The 21,350-nt window shown below is 46.1% G+C and overlaps 1 protein-coding gene across 1 annotated transcript; it reads right to left on the reverse strand.

Annotated features, from left to right (window-relative positions):
• Positions 1–10,953: 10,953 nt before the first annotated feature.
• Positions 10,954–12,815, reverse strand: LOC4347289 (probable carboxylesterase 2). The gene has a single exon (XM_015755318.3). It carries the CDS (start codon positions 12,496–12,498, stop codon positions 11,452–11,454), a length of 1,047 nt encoding a protein of 348 aa, XP_015610804.1. The 5' UTR covers positions 12,499–12,815; the 3' UTR covers positions 10,954–11,451.
• Between the last annotated feature and the right edge of the window lie 8,535 nt (positions 12,816–21,350).

Below are 21,350 nucleotides of genomic sequence, written 5' to 3' on the forward strand. Positions count from 1 at the left end.
AAAGGGATGCGAATGCAAATGCAAGAATGCTCCCCCTATGTGCCAAACTCCCCCTTTTACCAAGATCTAAAGCAAGTTTTAATAAGTGCAAATTTCTCTCCCCCTTTGTCAATGATGCCATCAAGATCAAAAGAGACAAAAATGCAAGATAAAAATGAGATGAAACTTACAAATTTTAGTGTTTTGAGAGCTTTGAGAGTTATCTAAAGGCATCAAAAGGTAGACATGGATCACACAGATACAAGCATGTGCTCAAGCCTAGCTAAGCATGTGCATAAGAAGTATGAAACATGTCATGGATATCAAGTTAGTATCGCCAGCAAGCAAAAAGTTTTCAAGTGAATTAGTGATTTAGTGTGCAAAGCTATTTCTAGAAGAAGCTTAAAAGGAAGCAAACCAGCTCATAATCATGCAAGATTTACATAATCAAAGCAATGAACCCATGCTAATGTGCTAATGCCCAGTTCATAAAGAGTATCAACATGATAACAAAGCATAGAACATGAGCTTTTAATCTTTTCTCATGACTTTTATATTTAAGATTTTTTTTTAATTTCTTTAAAGACAATAGCACAATCACGACGGTCCACCTGATCTTATCAGTCAGCAAGTGATGGTTGTGCCAAACACTGCCGTCTGACCTCAATCAAGTTTTCCAGCTAGAGTTCCCATTACAGGCTGTCTCAGTGCTATCTTCGGCACTACTCATGCGTAAACGCACTCAGTAGCCCGGACAAAAACAGAGATAAAGCTTGTAAAGCATGATTGATACAAAGTATGGACGCATAAGCATGAGCATTCATAAGCATGTACTGACAGTTATTGCAAAAAGAATGTAAACATGGCATGAGTATGAGAGGGATACTTCAATTTAAACAAACTTCTAGAGCAAGCATTGCACATTGATTAAGTTCAAATGAATAGTCAATTTAAGCAGGTTTCAACAAGCTTGAACAGCATAACATGATCACACAAGCTACTTAAGCAAATGAAAGCTAGACAAGAGATCAAACTAGCATAAGAGTGATACATGCATAGCATAGTGATGACCAAGAGATAACAAGCAAAGCTCAATTGAAGAGTGTATAAAACAATGCATAAAGTAAACATGATGCAATATGTTACAAATGCATGCAAAAGAAAAACAACTCCCCCTCAAATCAAGCCATAGGGGTGGATCACCCCTAACTCACTCCGCAAGAACTCAAAACGAGAGCGATCAAGTGGTTTTGTAAAAATGTCTGCCAATTGTTTTTCAGATTCAACAAATTCTAGCACAATGGTACCTTTCTCAACATTGTCTCGGAGAAAGTGGTACCGTATCTCAATGTGCTTGGTCCTGGAGTGTTGAACTGGATTTTTTGCAATATTGATTGCACTTGTATTATCACAAAGCAGAGGAACACCAGAGAAAAACAGACCATAATCTTTCAGAGTTGAAATCATCCAAAGAACTTGACTACATGCACTAGCAGCAGCTACGTACTCAGCCTCAGCTGTTGATTAAGCAACAGAAGACTGCTTACGAGAGGACCAAGAGACCAAAGAAGTGCCAAGAAAATGACAAGTGCCAGAAGTACTTTTGCGATCAATCTTACACCCAGCAAAATCAGCATCTGAAAAAGCTCGAACTGAAAGGGCAGAAGAGCAGGAGTACCAAATACCGTACTCAAGTGTAGACTTGATGTAGCGAAAGATGCGCTTGACTGCTTGGCGATGTGATGTTCTTGGAGAAGCCTGGAACCTCGCGCACAGGCACACGGAGAAGTGGATGTCCGGCCTTGACGCAGTCAAGTAGAGGAGGGAGCCAATCATACTTCTGTACTCGCGCTGGTCAACTTCTTCACCGTCCTCATCAGGACCAAGCGATGAAGTAGTTGCCATGGGAGTGGCGATTGGCTTGCAGTCGGCCATGTCGAACTTCTTCAGGAGCTCTTTGGAGTACTTGGTCTGATGTACAAAGATTCCTTCCTTGGTTTGCTTAATTTGAAGTCCAAGGAAGAAAGTCAGCTCTCCCATCATGCTCATTTCGAATTCCCTGCTCATCACATCAGAAAACTGGGCAACAAGTGCATGAGAGGAGCCACCAAATATGATGTCATCAACATATATCTGGACAAGAAGAAAATCAATGCCACTATGAAGAGTAAAGAGAGTTTTATCAACTGCCCCCATTTCAAAACCATTTTGAAGCAAAAAGGTTTTCAATCTTTCATACCAGGCTCTGGGAGCTTGTTTTAAACCATAAAGAGCTTTATCAAGTTTGAACACATGATTTGGAAATTTTGGATTTTCAAAACCAGGAGGTTGTTTGACATAGACCTCTTCCTCAATAACTCCATTCAGAAAAGCACTTTTCACATCCATTTGAAAAAGCTTGAAACCTTTTGAAGCAGCAAAAGCCAAAAGAATTCGAATAGCTTCTAATCTAGCAACTGGTGCAAAGGTTTCTTCAAAATCCAAGCCCTCAACTTGGGTGAAACCCTGTGCAACCAGTCTGGCTTTGTTTCGAACAATTGAACCATCTTCACCTAGTTTGTTTTTGAAAACCCATTTTGTTCCAATCACATTAAAACCCAAGGGTGGTTCTACCAAAGACCAAACTTTGTTTCTTTCAAAATTTTCTAACTCTTCATGCATGGCATTAACCCAATTCTCATCAGATAAAGCATGACAAACATTTTTGGGCTCAAAAGAGGCAACAAACGCTGAATTGACAAGATCATAAGACCGATTTCTAGTTACCCTTTCACCCAGGCCTCTGATCATCGAGTCAGGCGGATGTCGGTTCTGGATGTGTCGGGGAGCTGTCGGTCCTGATGTGCCACCATCAATCTCCTCAGCTGCTGAAGATGATGTAGTTGGTGCATCTCCTGAAGGTGATGTAGTCGAAGGAGAACCGGTTTCTTGCACTGGTGGTGTACTGTCTAGAGGTGGAGGAATGGAATCATCGTCATCATCATCTGAATCCTCATCCACAAAGATGCTTTCATCTAGAACACCTGAAATTTCTGGTCTAGCTCCTGGGCTAGCCTCATCAAAAGTGACTTCACAAGTCTCCACAATTTTGTTAGTTGAAAGAACATAAACTCGATAAGCCCGAGAATGAGTAGCATAGCCAAGGAAAATGCCATCCAATGATCGAGATTCAAACTTGTCCAAATTTCCAGATTTAAGAACAAAGCATTTGCAACCGAAGACCCTGAGATGTGAAACTTTTGGTCGACGACCAAATCTGAGCTCATATGGCGTCTTGTGCAAGATAGTTCTCAAAAACACACGATTGGAGATAAAACAAGCAGCAGAAATAGCTTCAGTCCAGAACTTTCTTGGAGTCGTAAACTCATCAAGCATAGTTCGTGCCATCTCCACAAGGGTGCGGTTCTTCCTCTCAACCACCCCATTCTGTTGTGGAACATATGGCGAAGAAAACTGTTGTTCGACTCCAGAAGAATCACAGAAAAATTCAAATGCAGAATTTTTGAATTCAGAGCCATTATCACTGCGAATGGCTCGAAGAGCACCAGGAAACTCCAAAGCCAAACTACGAGCAAGAGACTGGAAGAAGCCAAATGTTTCCTCCTTTGATTCAAGAAAATAGACCCAAGAGTAGCGAGAGAAATCATCCACAACAACCAAGACATACCACTTCCCCCCAACTGACTGGACCCGAGCAGGACCAACCGTATCCATGTGAAGCAGTTGTCCCGGTCCATCTGTCATAACCATTGTAACAGGCTTGTGGGAGGAAGATGTCATTTTCCCATGACGACATGGTGCACACACAAGATCTTTCGGAGCTTTCAACTTAGGCAAACCCCGAATCAAATCCATACCACTAATGCGAGACAAGTGGTCAAAGCCAATATGACCAAGACGTCGATGCCAGAAAAACAAATCCCTATTCTCTGAGGCAATGAGACAACGAGAAGGACCGGGAGCAGAAGAGTCGAAGTTAGCAAAGAAAACTCGACCAACTCGAGAAATGTCAAAAACAGGAGATTCAGAAGCATCAAGAACTCGAGACCTGTCCTTTTTGAAACGAACTTCCAGATTTTCATCACAGAGTTGTGAAACAGAGAGCAAATTGTACTTAAGCTTACTTACTAGTGCCACATCTTTCAGCATGAATTTGTCATTGACCTTGATTGTTCCTTTAGCCATCACGCGTCCACTGCTCGCATCCCCAAAAGTGATGGTCTCATCACCGGATGCACGAGTGAGAGAAGTAAACCACTTGGCTTCACCGGTCATGTGGCGTGAGCAACCGGAGTCCACAAGCCAAGAATTACTTCTCCCCACTCCAAAATCCTACAAGAAAGACACAGCAGATCTCGATGATTCAGTACTGGGGTTAGTGAGAAATGACTTAGGAATCCAGTACTGAACCATGCGAGGAGTACAAGCATCTTTAGTGTTATGAGCAGAATTATATGCAAGATGACCATGTCTGTTTTGCCCCAACCTTGCTAGGTCACGTCGAGGGTGCACATCTCGGCGAGGAAAGCGAGATACACCACTTGAACGACAATGACACGCACACTCGAACCTCTCAGGGACTCTAGTAGCTCTTCTAGTCCTAAGACGTTCTTGTCGCTCTTTTCTAGCCTTTCTAAAGCAGAAACCTACCAAATGACCAGCTTTCCCACAATAGGTGCACTCATACTTGGTTTTCTCTACAGGCATGGTTTGTTTCTGGTTTTGCTTGTGCTCAACTTGTTTTGGATTTTTGGGTCTAGGTAACTCTACAGGCTTAGACTTGCTAGTCATAGGTACCATCTTTGGTTCTGAGGTTTTGGGTGTACTAGAACTAATGTTTCCAATGAAACCTGCAGACTTGAAGGTTATAGGTTTTTGAGCTAGTTCTATCATCCCATCTGTGACACCTAAAATCTCATGGGTACCTATCCTCAAAGACTCAGCAAAATCATAGCCTATACCTTGATTGTTTATGGACACTTTGGATTGGTCTAGGATCATGTTCAACTTTTTCTTTCCTTGAGCAAACCTCTCTAAAGATTGTTGTAGGTATGAGTTCTCTTTCTTAGCAGACTCAAGATCAACTTTCAGAGAAATGCATGATGAACAAGAATCAATAGATTTGATAGAATCAATGACAGTTTTAGCATCTTTTAGTTCAGTTTCCAGGATAGCACAATTAGCACATGAAGAATGAATAGGTTCCTTAGTAGCAAAAGATTCTAACAAATCATTCTTGGTCCTAAGCATGGCAACTTGTTGTCTTAATTCATTATTGTCACTAGTGAGAATGGGACAATTTTCACACCTACCAATCCTATCATGAACAAATTTTTCTTTTAGTTCTTTCAATTCCATCTCAAGCAAACCCATATCAACTTTCATTTCATAGCAAGTAGAGCAAGCAGCACTAGCACTAGAAGAATTCCCAGCTCCTAAAGCACATGATTTCAACTTATCCTTGAGGAGATTAATTTTAGAAAGATATGAAGCACAAGTAGAACAGGTATCCTCCTCAGGAATCATGGATCTAAGCCTAGCAATTTCTAGCGCCATTCCATCATTTTCAGATTTTAGTTTCTCAATTTTATACTTAGAAGACCTATACTTGTCACTAATTTCAATCATCAAGTGTGCCATTCTTTCTTTGCTTAGTTCATCATCAACAGAGTCATTATCTGAGCAAAAATCATCACAAAGAGAACCATCCAAGGAAGGGATATCATCAAGACATACCTCAGGATGCTCCGATGAGTCATCCTTATCCTCAAGTGCCATGAGACACAGGTTGATGAAGTCCTCGTTGTTGGCGAGACAGCACATCCCGGAGAAGTCCTTGTCCCCCTTTTCTTGATCATCGTCGTCGGAGTCGATGTCGCTAAGCTGCACCTCCTCAAGAGCCGCCAAGACCTTGTGAATCGCCTTCTTCATCAAATCCTTCTTCCCCTTTCGCCCTTGTCCCTCGGGCTTCTTGGTCGTCTTGTCACTCTTCTTCTTTAACTTGGGACAATTCACTCTTATGTGGTTAGGCTCTCCACACTCAAAACACACAAATGGTTCATTGGTTTTTCCTCTCTTTTTATCTCTCACATTTTTGTAAGCTCTTGAGAATTTTCTAGCAAAAAGAGCAAGATCATCTTCAGGGATCTTCTCTAATTGCTCCTCAGTGACTGAGTGTAAAGCGGCAAGAGAGAAGCCACCACACACAAAAGCTGAGTCATTAGAAGAAGTACTACCAGAGGGATCAGCTACCAAAGCCATGGAGTGTTTGAGGCCTTTCCGATGGAAAACATCCATCTCATGGGTTTTTAGCTTTGAGTAAAGCTTGTCCATGGTAAGGTCACTCAGAGGAGCACTCTCTGTGATGGAAGTAACTTTCATTTCCCAAACACCATAATCAAGACAATTCAAAAGATGACGAGCATTATCATTATCAGAAAACTCTTTTCCAACAGATCTTAACTTTGAAACAATTTCTCCAAAACGCTTGAAATAAGAATCAATGGACTCTCCTGGGTGCATCTCAAATCTTTGATATTCTTTATGAAATTGATTCTGACGAACCAATTGAATATCATTGTTTCCCTCATGGAAATTGCACAAAGCAGTCCACATGTCATGAGCAGACTTGTGGTGTTGAACACGATTAAATTCACCAGAAGAAATTCCACCAATGATTGCATTTCTTGCACGATAATTAAAATCAACCTGAGCCATATTTGCAGGCGTGATGTCAGCATCATCGGGCACAGTGTAAGGTGATTTAACCTTATTCCACACATTATGCCCTTGCGACTGGAGGTAGGCCTCCATTCGTGCCTTCCAAATGACAAAATTGTGTCCATCGAAAACAAATGGTTTCGCAGAGTATTTTTCTTCCATAGCTGCGTTCGTTGCCACGGTTAGGTTACAACGAACTTAACCGGGCTCTGATACCAATTGAAAGACCAAGAACAGCTATAGAGGGGGGTGAATATAGCAATTCAAATCTTGCCCCCGAAAATACTCATCAAGCCGGATTTCTCAAAATCCTTACTAGAACCGCAGCTATTAGAGAAGCCGGATCTAGAAAAGAAGAGAGAAAAAGAAGAGAGAAGGAATTCCCGAAACTAGAGGAGGAAGAGAAAATGAATTCCCGAAACTAGAAGAGAGGTGAGGAAGAGAGAGCAAAACTCATCATCGCAAAGTTCAAATTGCAAGCGGAATTTAAATTGCGGAATTTAAATGGACAAGGCAAAAATGAAATCCTTCAAATCATTTCATTTATAGGTGATGCAAAATAACCGCTCAACTAGGAGCAAACATACACCTTCAGAGGAACATTAACACAAACTTAAAATCTCTCGGACAAACACACTCAAACTAATCCTAATACAAAAGCCTCTCGGGCAAACACACTCCAAACTCAAACTGAAACTCTCTCACCGAGCATCTCAAAAGGATTGCCAAAGAAGCAACCTCCACCCTTGCATCCATCTCTCTATTTATAGGCTAAGACCCCTAAGACATTGTCTCAAATACCCCTAGGGCGAAACCCTAACTCAGAATGGATCTGGTCCACCCATTCTTCCTTAGAACCGAAGGAAGCCTCCTGGATGCTTGCCACGTCGTTGATCCAAACTCTCCACGCCGCACTGATCCGCGGGCTCCCTCTCCAAACCAGTGACGAGCCGCCACGTCACGCCTCAGCACGCGAGAGCGCGCGCTCCACCGCGTGGATCCCACGCTCACCTGCGCGCATCCAGTCCAAAGCCTCCACGCGTCCCGCCGAGCTGCTCCCGCGCATGCTCGCGAAATCGCGCGTGGGTCCCAGTACAACTCCCGCCTCCGAGCCACTTGAAACAGCGTGGACCCCACGCCCGCACGCGCCGAATTCCTTGCCGCCGCGTGTCCACTGCGCGCGCGTGCCTCGCGCGATCTCCCGCGCTTGCCCGCGCATGGTGCCAATGCCGTGGGCCGTCGTCTTGTCTTGGGCCTGCTCGGCCTGGCCTCCCTGCCTGCTGATCCATCCATCATCTTGAGCCACGAGGAAGGGCTGGATTGGCTTGGCCTCCCTGCCAACCAATCACAGCTCACATGCACCAATGGGCTAGCAAGCTCCTCATGCACACATGCATGTCTTGCCCCCGTGCATGGCATTCGGCCATGTGCACGCATGCACAACCGAAGCACCACTGTCCATGCTTGCATATGCACATGCCAGTGCATGTATACAAGCTCCTCTTCCATTCTCCATTCTGTTCGCGAACCCGGCACTTGCACTTGACCTTGCGAAGTCCGTTGCGAAGACCTCCTCACACGGTGTTCGTCCACCGTGTGCAACCTTATGTCCAATCTTGTCACCCGGCATCCTTGATCGCTTTGGACCTCAACTCCTCCCTGAGTCTAGTCCCGATCCGCCGTTGACCAAGATCGACCCCGATCACCTGCACACACATGAACCAAACAACCGTTGTCTTGGCACAGATGTCGCAATCTGACCAATGTTAGTCCACGCACACACTTCTTACACTTCCAGTACTTGTCAATTTCCCATCACAAAAGAACTATAACCACACATGGTTTCACACGAAGCTACGGTGGCTCCTAGCGTTCAAGGGAGAGGATACAACACTAAGCATACACTACCCCGTCTCAGGGCTATCAAGCTCGTGCCCAAGTGTCGCCCGGTGCCGGAGAGCAGCACGAGCCTCTCCAACCTTGCCCTCCAGGAACCAGCCAAGCTTCCCAGACTTGCAAGTGCGACGACCACAAGCACCATCAAACGCGATGCGCTCTATTGCGTTGAATACTATGGAGGAGCACAATGGCGGAACACGGGAACAGTACGGTGAGCTCCTACTTCCTCGAAGTCGTCGCTCTGCCCGATTGTCACCTTGCCAACTTCATCTCGGCCATCGTTTTTCCGTTCATGGCTGCATCGATTGGCTACTCTCTCACGCTACCGTCGGGCCCAGTCTTTTGGAGCGCGTGTGTAGCTCAGCGACTAAATAGTCATCGGCTTATGTTCTTTCTCTTCATTTATCCCCTCCAGCTCACTATTCGAGCCTACATGGAATCACTATCACCAGCGTTCACCTGAAGCTTGCTTGGTCATCTCTCCCAGACCCATCTATTTTCTGGTGCAGGGGTGGGCGGTGGCACGCTCCGGTGTCACCCGTTGCCGCTGGGAGTGGATACCTATCAATTTTTGATACTGTGCCATTTCCCTCCACCAATGTTGCTTCAGCTTCATGCTGCCGGAAGTAGCAAAGCCATTGCTGGGGCTGATATTTCGGGATTTGGTCCCTATGCAGTTTTTAGCGTGACTACAACTCAAATAGTCACACTATGGTTGTTGATATTACATTCAAGGATTCTTGGAGCACTGTTCAACAGAAAAAAAAAACACGGTATAGCTGATACAACAATGGTATTGTAGCTCTCGATATATAGACCCTTCATCTGAAAAATAAATTGATATGATATGATGCCGTTACTAACTTGCGGTTCTAGTTAGGACTGCATGTTATCTCAATCCAATTGCTGAGGTGTGGCGTTTACCAGATCCAGCAAAGGTAACGCCTTTCCAGTTTCCTCAGCTTGTTTATTGATTGCTGTTCACTTGATCCGGTCGATAAAGTGTCTGCTTTACGCAATGCCATGCTACTTTTTTTTTTCCACGCTGTTAGTCAATCAGGCGTTTTTTGGTGGTCTACGCGGTAGTGTTCGTTGTCTGTTGTCTGTAGATTCTAGTAAATCCAAACAGAAAAGACAATCCCCTGCAATGCAAACTAAACCAAAGCTTGAACTGAACGGTGTGGTTAGATTGTTCGTCGGCAAGCTAGTGAGCGCAGCTCTACACCAATCGAATCGTGAAAATGATTATTCAGAAACAAAGATTCATATTGCCGAACTCTAGTACCGAGTACCGACAACCAGCATCAATATCACCTCTCCTCCTCCTTCCATAACGGGTGGTGTTGGTGTGCCCTGCACGTGAAGAGCCGAACAAGCTTACACGCGAGAGAACCGCTAATCCGTGGAAAGGGAAGCCAAGAAAAACCTAAGAAAAGAACGCTCACATGCGCGCCGGGACGGGGCCTACCCCCGGCGGGCGGCGTGCACCGCCATGTGACCGCGCCATCGGCTGGCCCGCGTGTAGCGTGCTCCCCCCCGCAAGCAAAAAAGCCGTGCGGCATCCGCTTCTGCACGTTGCTTTGCTGCGATCGCTCGTCCGCTGATGGAATCGCTACGAGAACGCGAGATCACAGGACGCTAAACGCCGCGGCGCGCGGGCCACACCCTGCACAGTGCACGGCGCGCAGCCTTTTGTGTGGATTTGGACCAGATGCAGACAAGTCCATGCCCAGTCTACAGGAACAGAGGGACCCGTTCTTCGCTACCCGTAGATGGTTTACAGGCCGGCGTACGTGTCTAGCTGCTTATCTTTTCTACGGCCATTTTGCCGAATTTGCAATGGCAGCTGCTTGGCTGTTCGAGAGGTATAATTCCTGAAAGCGGAAAAGTACTAATCCTATTTCCACTACCAAAGTGCACGGCTAATTGAACATCCCATGTGACGCGAGTTTGGGCGTTTGACAAGCTAAGCTATAGCTAGCAAAGGCGCGTGCTTCCGTTCCGATCAAAAGCTGTCCTGGAGCACAAACACGCCATGATGGGTTTTGCCGTTTCCTGTGCAACCAAAGCTCCCCCAATGCACCTCGTCGGTGGTCCAAAAACACTGATATGCCGCGGCAGTGCGGGCACCGTCCACGGCCAAACACACTAATCCAACGCCAAACTCCACTATCACCGGCGCGAGGAGAGGCGGAGCGCATCGGTGAAACAGAGCCCACGAATGCGGGAAACACACACCGGGAAAAAAAAGAAAGGTGGAGGCGAGACGCGCGCGAGACCGACACACATTCTCCGCCGCGACGACCGGCGCTTCAGCACGTGAACGCGCGCTGCGGTTGCTGTCACCTTGAGAAATTGACAAAATTTTCCACTTCGATTAATCACCACCGTAGTAGTAGCAGACTAGCAGTACAAAAAAAAATTATTACAGATTGCGACCCCGTAGGTAGTAGAAACAGAGTGACACTGGCTATGACACGTGTATACTGGTAGTACTCACTATTACTAGTAACTGCACGCAGCGGCCAACCACTGGATGCGTCGTCACCGTTGCACAACGCTGGCCGTAGCTGTAATAACACGGTAACAGTAGGCAGGCTGCAGTTAATGAAACGAGACGCGAGCGATGGATGGGATCGAGCACGGTCCCGGCCCCTCTCCGTCCTGCCGGTTTGTGGCGGAGGAACCAATTAACGTACTCGTGGCCGTAGCGATGGACGATGGAATCTCGCCGTACTACTCCAAAGAAAGGTAAAAAAGAAAAATGTAATCACCTCATCAATCCTCACTAGTGGCTAATTACTCACTGTAATAGTACGGTAGAATTCGAGTTACTGCGTGCGTGCGTGCGTGCTAGTTGCGGTTGATGAAGGCGACGAGCGTGGCCATCTCGGCTTGCGCCTGCGGCGTGCTGAGCTTGGTGAGGAAGTAGACGTGGCCCTCGCCGGGGGTCTCGTAGAGCTCGGCCTGCCCCGGCCAGCCGCTGCTCCGGAGCGTGGCGTAGTAGGCGCGCTGCCATGGGCTCAGGCGGTCCTGCTCCGACACGGTGACCAGCACGCGGGAGCAGCCGAGGCGCTGCCACGACGACGCCGGGAGCGCGAGCGGGTTCGCGTACGGGTGGTCGATCGGGTACTTGCCGGCGCAGATGAAGCTCCAGGTGCGCGCCGCCGACTGGAGGTAGGCCGGGTCCATGGCGTCGGCGCCCATCGGACTCCGACCCTGGAAGTACGGGTCGAGCAGCGCCACGCCCTTGATCCTGGCCCCGCCGTCGAGGCCCTCCTCGCCGGCGCGCAATGCGAGGTTGTGCGCGATGTTTCCGCCGGCGCTGTCACCGGCGAGGAAGAGGCGGGACAGGTCGCCGTACTGGGAGACCCACTGGTCCGTCCCGGGCGCCGCGTTCGCCAGCACCCACTTGAGCGCCGCCCACGAGTCGTCGTACGCTGCCGGGAGCGGGTGCTCCGGCGCGAGGCGGTAGTTCACCGACACGGCCAGGACGCCCGCCTTGGCCGCGAGCGTGTTGAGGTAGGCGTGGTAGATGGGCGTGAACGCCGACTCGACGACGAACGCGCCGCCGTGGAAGTAAAGCAGAACCGGGACCTTGGCGGTGGCGCGGAAGCTGGGGAGGTAGAGCCGCGCGCGGACATCGTTGGCCGGATCAATGGCGACGTCCCTGGACGACACGCCGGTGAGCACGTCCGCCGACGCCGCCACCACGTCGGTGCCCATGAGCCGCTTCACCCTGCCGCTCTTGTACTCGATCAAGAACGGGGAGAAGTCGAACTTGACCGGGTCCCCACCCAACGGCGGCACGCGCATTCCCCGCCTCGCCGCCGGCGCCCCGCTGCCGCCACGCGAGCAGAGGAGGAAGAGGAGGATGGGGAGCAAGATCCGCGAGGCCATCGGGGGGAGGAGACACGCACTGCTGCGCTGCAGCTGGAGAGTGGCAGTGGCAGAGTGTGGAGTGTGAGAGAGTGAACTGGCTCGGCTCTCCGCTGCCTGCGAGTGTCTCGGAGACGACGCTGCCACGGGATGGGTCGGGTTTTATGTGGAGCGGGGCAGCCGACAAGGCTGGGCGCACCGCACCATTTTCCGGGCGCGGATCGTGGTGGGCTTTCGACCGCTTTAACGGCGCGGCCCGGGCCTTCTCTTTCCCGCGCGCGCGCCACCGTGCATGCACCGCATGTGCCTGCGTGCCCGCGCGGTTCACACTTCACACTCGATCGCTTCGCCCCCAAAAAAGTTCAGAGACCATCTCTGAAATGGCGCGTTTTCTGCACTTAATTTACACCCGAAATTCCTCTCTTTTTGACGAACTGTACAGCAGCGCTTTATTTCATGGTTAGTACTACTGTTAATGCTAAACTATGCCTGGTTGTCAGAACCTCTGCTGATCGATGAGTTTAAAAGATTCAGGTTTTTCTGAAACTGTCAGTTCACACGTCTTTTACTAATCGTTTCGGCGCTGCAATGCTACGGTACAAACCTACAACGACAAGCCGACCCTGAGCCGCTCGTTGCTTGAGGCCCATCGACCATTCAATGCCCTTCGTACAATTAGGCAATTAGCACGCTCGCTTTGTGTTGGTTGTGTGCCCGTCTTCCTACTCCACACACCGGCGCTTCGCCTAGATGGTCTCGCATGGTAGGACTAGGAGAGTATAGGGTGCCCCCATATCGGCCTGTCTCAGTTGAGTGGGGCGGCACGTACCAATTACTGCTCAATTAGTGGCCTGAATTGAAAGATTCAGCACCGTCACCCAAGAGCACGTCCCTAACTTTGTCGCAAAAGCAAGGAACTCGCAGTGATGCCCGGAGCTTGCACAACCTGTACTCGTGAAAGTTTAGGGCTCCTTTGAATCACACGAATGAAAAAACAGAGAAATAGGAAAAATATAGGATTCTAACAGGAATGCAAGTGTAAAACAGAGGATTGCAAAACACAGGAAAAACATAGGAATGACTGTTTGATTGGGCCGCAGAAAAAACACAGAAATTCGAGGAGAGATAAAGATTCAAAGAATTCTTTCCATGAGGTTCTACCTCATGTTAAACTTTCTCCAAAACTTGCATGGGAAAAGACAATTCATAGAAATTTTATAGGATTCTATAGAATCCATTCCTTAATTCAAAGGGCTATCTCTAAAATTTCTATGAATATCCTTTGAATCAAATTGGGGGGGGGGGGGGGGTTAAGTAGTTGTGTGTTCTGGCAGTTTCACTGCTGACAAACTGTTTGCCACTACTCCAGCTCTCTCCCCTTTTTGATCGTCGGTTTATGCAGCAATCACCATTACCGATCGCGAAGATCTCGGTTGATGATAGGCTTTCGGTGCCGAGGATGATCATTTGCCTATTTGGTGCTTCCTTTGTCATCGGGTTATACTGCCGGCAGGATCTATTAATAAACCTTAGGTAGCGCCTTCTGTGCCATCGATGCTGTGCTGTGGCGCCACCAAACCCAATAATTCCGAACTGAAACCAACCTGACATGACATGAGTAATACAGCAGCAACATCGTGCAGACACGTAGTGATGCGATCTGCTGAAATGGAAAAGGAGCTCCTATCATATGTACAGTGCTACCGCGTTATGTGATCTTGTGAACGTACTGATTCCGAGCATGGCCGAATCAATAAACCAATCTGATGCACTGGTTCATTTTATTGGTTCGATCTGTGGTGATCATCATGTGGGGGCAATGCTACAAGGTGTGAGCTTTACTCCTACTATTTCCCGGCTGTAGGTTGCGTTGCTTTCGGTGTAAAACTAGCTCCCATCTACTAACAGTCCATCTTGTACTAAATTCCGAGCTGCCGAGCTGTGCCCGTTCTTAAATAGGATGACAATGATCTTTGACAGCGATTTCGAGTCATCATTCTGAAGATTTGGAGCTGCTGAAATGACGAGCCGAAAAAACCGTTTCTCTGCTCTTTCCGAAGAGAATTTTCCTCACCTGTGAATGGAGCAGTCTTGTAATGGATCTGAATGTGCATCAGCCTCACTATCGTATCCTGCTGTACTTCAAGGTTTGGCGGAACCGATGTGTCGGATCGACCCTGCACGGGTTCTATCACCACGAAGCTGACCTCTCGACTTTTCTTTGCCTGAAAAGCTGAAACTGTTTTGCGATCCATAACGCTAACATGATCACTCATGGTCCCGGATCACTGCATGTAACTATGTAAGTATACACATGCATGTGTGCGTGTTCTAGGTCGCCGGAGCTCGGAAGGAATGCGCCATGAATGATGTTGAGCAGATCGGCGCACTCTGCATGGTTTGCCTGGCGAATGCTGAGCAAACGTGAGCCTGCTTCTGCTCCGTGCCGTTGTACTCCTATGCGATGTCCATTCCGCCCTACGCTGAATTTTCACAGAATCACTGTGCTCCTGGTGAGCTCAGGCTTGTCAGTGAAACTGTACCGGTCGTAGCCCAAAGGACATGCCAAACAATCTGCAGGAGTAGTAATTATGGGGTGTTTAGATTCAGGTGTAAAGTTTTAGTGTATTACATCGGGTATTATATAGGGTGTCGCATGTGATGTTCGGACATTAATAAAAGAACTAATTACAACATATGTCAGTAAACCACGAGACGAATTTATTAAGCCTAATAAATCCGCCATTAGTACATGTTTACTGTAGCACAATATTGTCAAATCATAGAGCAATTAGGCTTAAAACGTTCATCTCGCAAAATAGTCACAATCTGTACAATTAGTTATTTTTTAGTCTATATTTAATACTTCATACAGATGTTCAAACGTTTGATGTGATATGGTGTAAAATTTTAGGATGAAATCAAAACAGACCCTCAACCATAGTACCATACTCCCTCCGTCCAAAAAAAAAGTGAATCTAGGACTAGATATGATATATTCTAATATAACGAATCTGAACATACATCTATCTAGATTCGTTGTACTAGGATGTGTCATATCCGGTGCTAGTTGGTATTTATGGGACGGTGGGATTACACAGCTGGTGAATTGCACTGCACATGACTCAGATGGTGTTTGGAAAGGAGGGACTAAAGTTTAGTTCCTCTCACAAAAATTTTAGTCCCTACCATAAGGACTTGTACTTTTGTGCGAGGGACTAAATTTAGTCCCTAGTTCCCAAAAACCACCTCAAGTATGGGCGTATGGCGTCCTGAACAGAACTGTTTATTACTCCCCTCCATCATCGACAGTAACAAACTGTACTACTTCTAGACTCTAGAGTTGCATGGAGTGCCACACAGCGGTGCTGAACTGCTGCCTGGTCACTGCCATATCCTGCATCCAATTCGCCTGTCAGAGCATCAGTCTGTTGCGAAGCTGTACTGAACTTCCGTGCACGCTGGTTTAAAAAAAAAAAAACTTCCGTGCACGCACAGGTTCGGAGCGCACTTGGCATGTCACATGGTGGCAACTTTGCTTCGCTAGCTTAAGCACCGCATTCACGAACCACGATCTCCATCCAGATGAATGAATTTCGACGAAACGGTGCCCCGTTGCACTGTTCTTTACAGAATGTTGATGGGGGTGTGCGTGTGTGTGTGAGAGAGAGAGAGAATTGATTTCCAGTCTGTTTGTACCTCGTGAAAGTTCAGTTCGGAGTCCTTTCCAGCTAATATGTTCTCGCAAACCTCTTTTTTTGCGAGCAATGCGAGCAAATGCATTTGTTGAGCACAGGCGTGACTCCCGTAACTGTGATGAGCGATGCATGACTGTGCTCACGCCTTTCGGAGACGACGACGTAAGGACAACATAGTACTGACTCCCATAAGGCCATAAAACGTCTCAAAGTATATGAAGCTTCTGATGCCGAGGAGCAGATAAATGGGGTGGCTGCTGACTGATAAGGGCATTGTTCCTCGCATGCCACCAGTCACATGTTCCACAGTGGAAACTCTACAAAACCATAATACAAGTACTTCCTTCGTTTCAGGTTATAAGATGTTTTTGGTTAAAATCAAACTGCTTTAAGTTTGATTAAATTAGTAGAAAAAAATAATATTTTTATCCAAGATAAATTTATTATAAAAATATATTTAATTATTAATTTAATAAAACTAATTTGGTAATGTAAATATACTATGTTTGTCTGTAAACTTAGTTAAACTTAAAATAGTTTAACTTTAACCAAAGTTAAAACATCTTATAACCTAAAACTAGCGAAAAAGTTTGGGTCTCACCAATACCACTTTTCCACTTTTCCCTCTCCCCTCTCTTCCTTTTCCACCCGTAGAGAGCCGGGTGGCAGCTTGAGCGGCGACGGCACCGGGCGGAGCGGTGGCGGGGCGGCGACGGCGCCGGTCGAAGCGGTGGAGGGGCGGCCAGATCCGGCGGCCGCTCACCCCACCGCGCCGCCGCTCCTTCTTCCCCAGCTTCCCTCTTCTTCCAGCTCCGGTCGACGCCCCTTATCTCCTCCTTTGACGGGCGCCCCTCCTGGCCAACGCGCGGACAAGCTCCGCGGCGACCACCACTCCTCTCCTCCTCCTCGCTACGGCGGCTGTCGAGCGGAGTAGCGGCGGCGCCCTCTCCTCCACCCCCAACGACGGTGGCAGCGGTGTGGCCCAAGCGACGGCGCGGATCGACCTCGAGCTCCCCTCTCCCCCTCCCCTCTTCTTCACCCCTTCCGATCCTTATCCGCAGTGGCTGCGTCGTCATCGTCGGTGCCGGCCCAGTCTTCCTCCGAGGTGGCTGCATTGCCATCGCCGGCGCCGGTCCAGTCCTCTTTCTCTCTTTCCGACGAGCTCGGTGGTGTGGATGCCTCTCCTCCTTTGGTCCTCTCTCTCTTCCCGGAGGGCACGGGACACAAAATGGTGTGGGCCCAGAGTTGGTGCCCTGTACATCGTGGGCTCCTCCTGGCCATGCAACAACCATGCAGGAAATAAAGCCGATCTAATCATCGCCGGAAAGGAGCTCGATCGAATCACTCGCCGTTCCCAACCGCCGGAGCAGCCCCGGTTGCAGGGGAAAAGAGGCGAGTCGCGCATCCATTGATGCGCGTGATTTTCCGGCGTTAACCTCGCGGAGCGGTGGTCGGCGTTACGTTATCATTGCGGGGTGTGGTCACTGCCACAGTTTTCGCGATGATTGCCGCGTGATTCCACGGTTTCCACCGTGTTTTGCGGCATCTGCTACTACTACTCCAGTTTACTCCTACTACTTTGGCTCGTGCGTTCGCTTCGCGCGGCCGGGAACCGGGAGCGGAGGTCGCCAACAATCACGCGCTGGGGACTCGTGCGTGCGCGCGGCCACGTACACGCAGATGCAGCCACGTACAAGACGACGCCGCTCCGCCGCTGATGTCTCGGTCTTCGTCGGCCTCCGCCTTCCGGACCGCATTGAACGCCGCACATGGGCGTGGTGGTACTGTGTGGTGCGCGCGTGTCGTCCGATCGGTTTTAGGTTGGTTGGTGCGCACGTTTGGTACAGTTAGCGATGCTCCCAGCCTCCCAGTACCAGTAGTATTCACGGAAACATTTTTCGCCCAAGTCTGCGTGTTTCAAACGCAATCTACTGCCATCGTCCTACAGTGTCCTGAGTGAACTTGAACCAGCAGCGCTGCCGTGTGCCGTATATGTTGCACGTGTATCTCGAGTTGTCAACCTTGGGTTGCTGTTGGTTGAGAAATGAGGCTTACGGTGGATACCGTGGATTGTCATGACAAATTGGTTGATAGCATCCGGTTTCCATGGCAAAAGCAAAAACAGGCCATACCACGGTGGCACGGTGAGCGGCGAAGGGCCAAGGGCGGCAGAAAGCATGACGGTGCCATATAGGGCCATAGTTGCAGTTGGCCTTGCGCGTTGGGGGCTTGGGAGGACATATCGGGATGAATTTTGGGCCGCCCGGTGGGCGGTGGATGCGGCCTGTGGACAACTGACGCGCAAAGTGCACGGTTTTCTATTCCAGCATGGGCTGGAATTCCGTTTTCCGTTTATCTATAGACCTAACGAGTTCGGTCTGTTTTGAAGCCACAACTGGCCTGATTGAAAATGGCTCGATACCATAGCATTGAAAAAGTCCATTTTTATACATTCCTCAATGATGGATTGAGTTCCATTCGTATCTCTTAGTCGTAAAATCAATTATAGAGCGTCCCCGGCCCCAACTATCAAATCCAGTGCAAATTAAGATTCTCAGCGGTTTCATTCTACGTCTCATAACAATCAGCATATTGACATGGTTTTCCGTTTTCATAGACTCCCGGCTGGCTCAAATGAGGATGTCGATGGGGTCAACAAACGACGAGGCACATCGAGCTGAGATCGAAGTACTCCTGGTTGACATCGATGATGATGACCTCGCCATCGTCTGGGATGGCGAGCATAGAGCAGGCAATGAAACACATCAGCCTGCCTTCTCCATGCTTGAGCTCTACTGCCCGCTGGACTACCACTGCTGACAATAGAGTGGAAAGGGAAGCAAAGGGTGAGCTGGAGGAAGTGAGACCCCATATCAGCCTCATCTCTTTGCTTATACTTATGCTTATCATTCAAAATTTAAATTTTAAATCTTAAATTTAAAGTTGATTTTGGGTTTTTCATCGAAATTTATTTTTTAGCATTTATTTTTAGATCACTAAGAACATATATATAAAAGTTTTATTCACAAATTATTTTTCGTTTGGAAATATGTTGTTTCGCTTATTCCTCGAATATGAAACGATGGGGGTCGTATGTATGGTATTTTTTTCTTCATGTATCTGACATGTGGACTACATAGATTTTTTTTCTAAAGTGACACTGACATTGGTCACATTGAGTTTTTTTTTATCGCAACTAGCATGGTGGCCCGTGCAGATTGCGCGGCTAGCATCATTATATTTTCTCTCATATAATAGCATATATGTTTTCTCATTATATTATTAAAATATATTACAATGACAACATAATTTTAAATTTTGCAATAACTTTTCAAAACTACTAATGTGTAATAACTACTCTAGTCTTCTCTTCTAATATTACTTATTTTTTAATTATGAATTTCAGCTATTTCTAAATTGTATTTCTATATGTACTATGCTTTTTCTTTTTCTCTGATTAATGTGAGAATTTCTAGGCCATGAGAGCGAATGTGGAGGCTCCTTTTATTCCGAATTTTAGTTGGTTTTAAATTCCAATATGAACTCTATACTCTACTTCTAATATTCCTTATTTTTTAATTCCAAATTTTAGCTATTTCTAAATTGTATTTCTATATGGACTCTAGTCTCCTCTTTTAATATTCCTTATTTTTTAATTCCGAATTTCAGCTATTTCTAAATTGTATTTCTATATGGACTCTGCCTTTTCTTTTTCTCCGATTAATGTGAGAATTTCTAGGTCATGAGAGCGAACATGGAGGCTCCTTTTTTTTTCCGAATTTTAGTTAGTTTTAAATTCCTATATGAACTCTATACTCTACTTCTAATATTTCTTATTTTTCAATTCCAAATTTCTACTTTTTTTCTTAATTGTATTTCTATATGGACTCTATACTCTACTTCTAATATTCCTTATTTTTAATTCAGAATTTTTATTATTTCCTAATTGTATTTCTATATGGACTCTATACTCTACTTCTAATATTCCTTATTTTTAATTCCGAATTTCTATTATTTCCTAATTGTATTTCTATATGGACTCTATACTCCTCTTCTAATATTCCTTATTTTTTAATTCCGAATTTCAACTATTTATAAAGTGTATTTCTATATAGACTCTAGTCTCCTCTTCTAATATTTCCTTATTTTTTAATTCCGAATTTCAGCTATTTCTAAATTGTATTTCTATATGGACTATTTTTTTTCTTTTTCTCCGATTAATGTGAGAATTTCTAGGCCATGAGAGCGAACGTGGAGGCTCCTTTTTCTATTCCTTTAATTACATAATAGATTATATTTCTATATGGACTCTGCCTTTTCTTTTTCTCCAATTAATGTGAGAATTTCTAGGTCATGAGAGCGAACGTGGAGGCTCCTTTTTTCGGAATTTTAGTTAGTTTTAAATTCCTATATGGACTCTATACTCTACTTCTAATATTTCTTATTTTTTAATTCCGAATTTCTATTTTTTTCTTAATTGTATTTCTATATGAACTCTATACTCTACTTCTAATATTCCTTATTTTTAATTCAGAATTTCTATTATTTCCTAATTGTATTTCTATATGGACTCTGTACTCTACTTCTAATATTTCTTATTTTTAATTCCGAATTTCTATTATTTCCTAATTGTATTTCTATATGGACTCTATACTCCTCTTCTAATATTCCTTATTTTTTAATTCCGAATTTCAACTATTTCTAAAGTGTATTTCTATATAGACTCTAGTCTCCTCTTCTAATATTCCTTATTTTTTAATTCCGAATTTCAGCTATTTCTAAATTGTATTTCTATATGGACTCTGTTTTTTCTTTTTGTCTGATTAATGTGAGAATTTCTAAGCCATGAGAGCGAACGTGGAGGCTCTTTTTTCTATTCCTTTAATTATATAATAGATAGATTGTGCATGGGCATCACGTTAAATGAAGACTAAATCAATATACCAAACCAAATCATTCGAAACTACCCTCAATACCATTAAGCAAATCGATTTATATTGGTTTTCAAAGTTATGGAACGTTCTATACCTATGCGAACCAAATTCCACCAATAGTTGGAGGTCTCAAAGTGGACTTTTCCAATGGCATTTCTGTTTCCTGCTCCCTAGTCGTCCCTACTGTACGCTCCATGTGATCTGATTGCTGTGTACCTAAAACCTACCAGCTGGTGTACTC

This window comes from Oryza sativa, chromosome 9 (genome assembly GCF_034140825.1).
Source record: "Oryza sativa Japonica Group chromosome 9, ASM3414082v1".
Taxonomy (NCBI): Eukaryota; Viridiplantae; Streptophyta; class Magnoliopsida; order Poales; family Poaceae; genus Oryza; species Oryza sativa.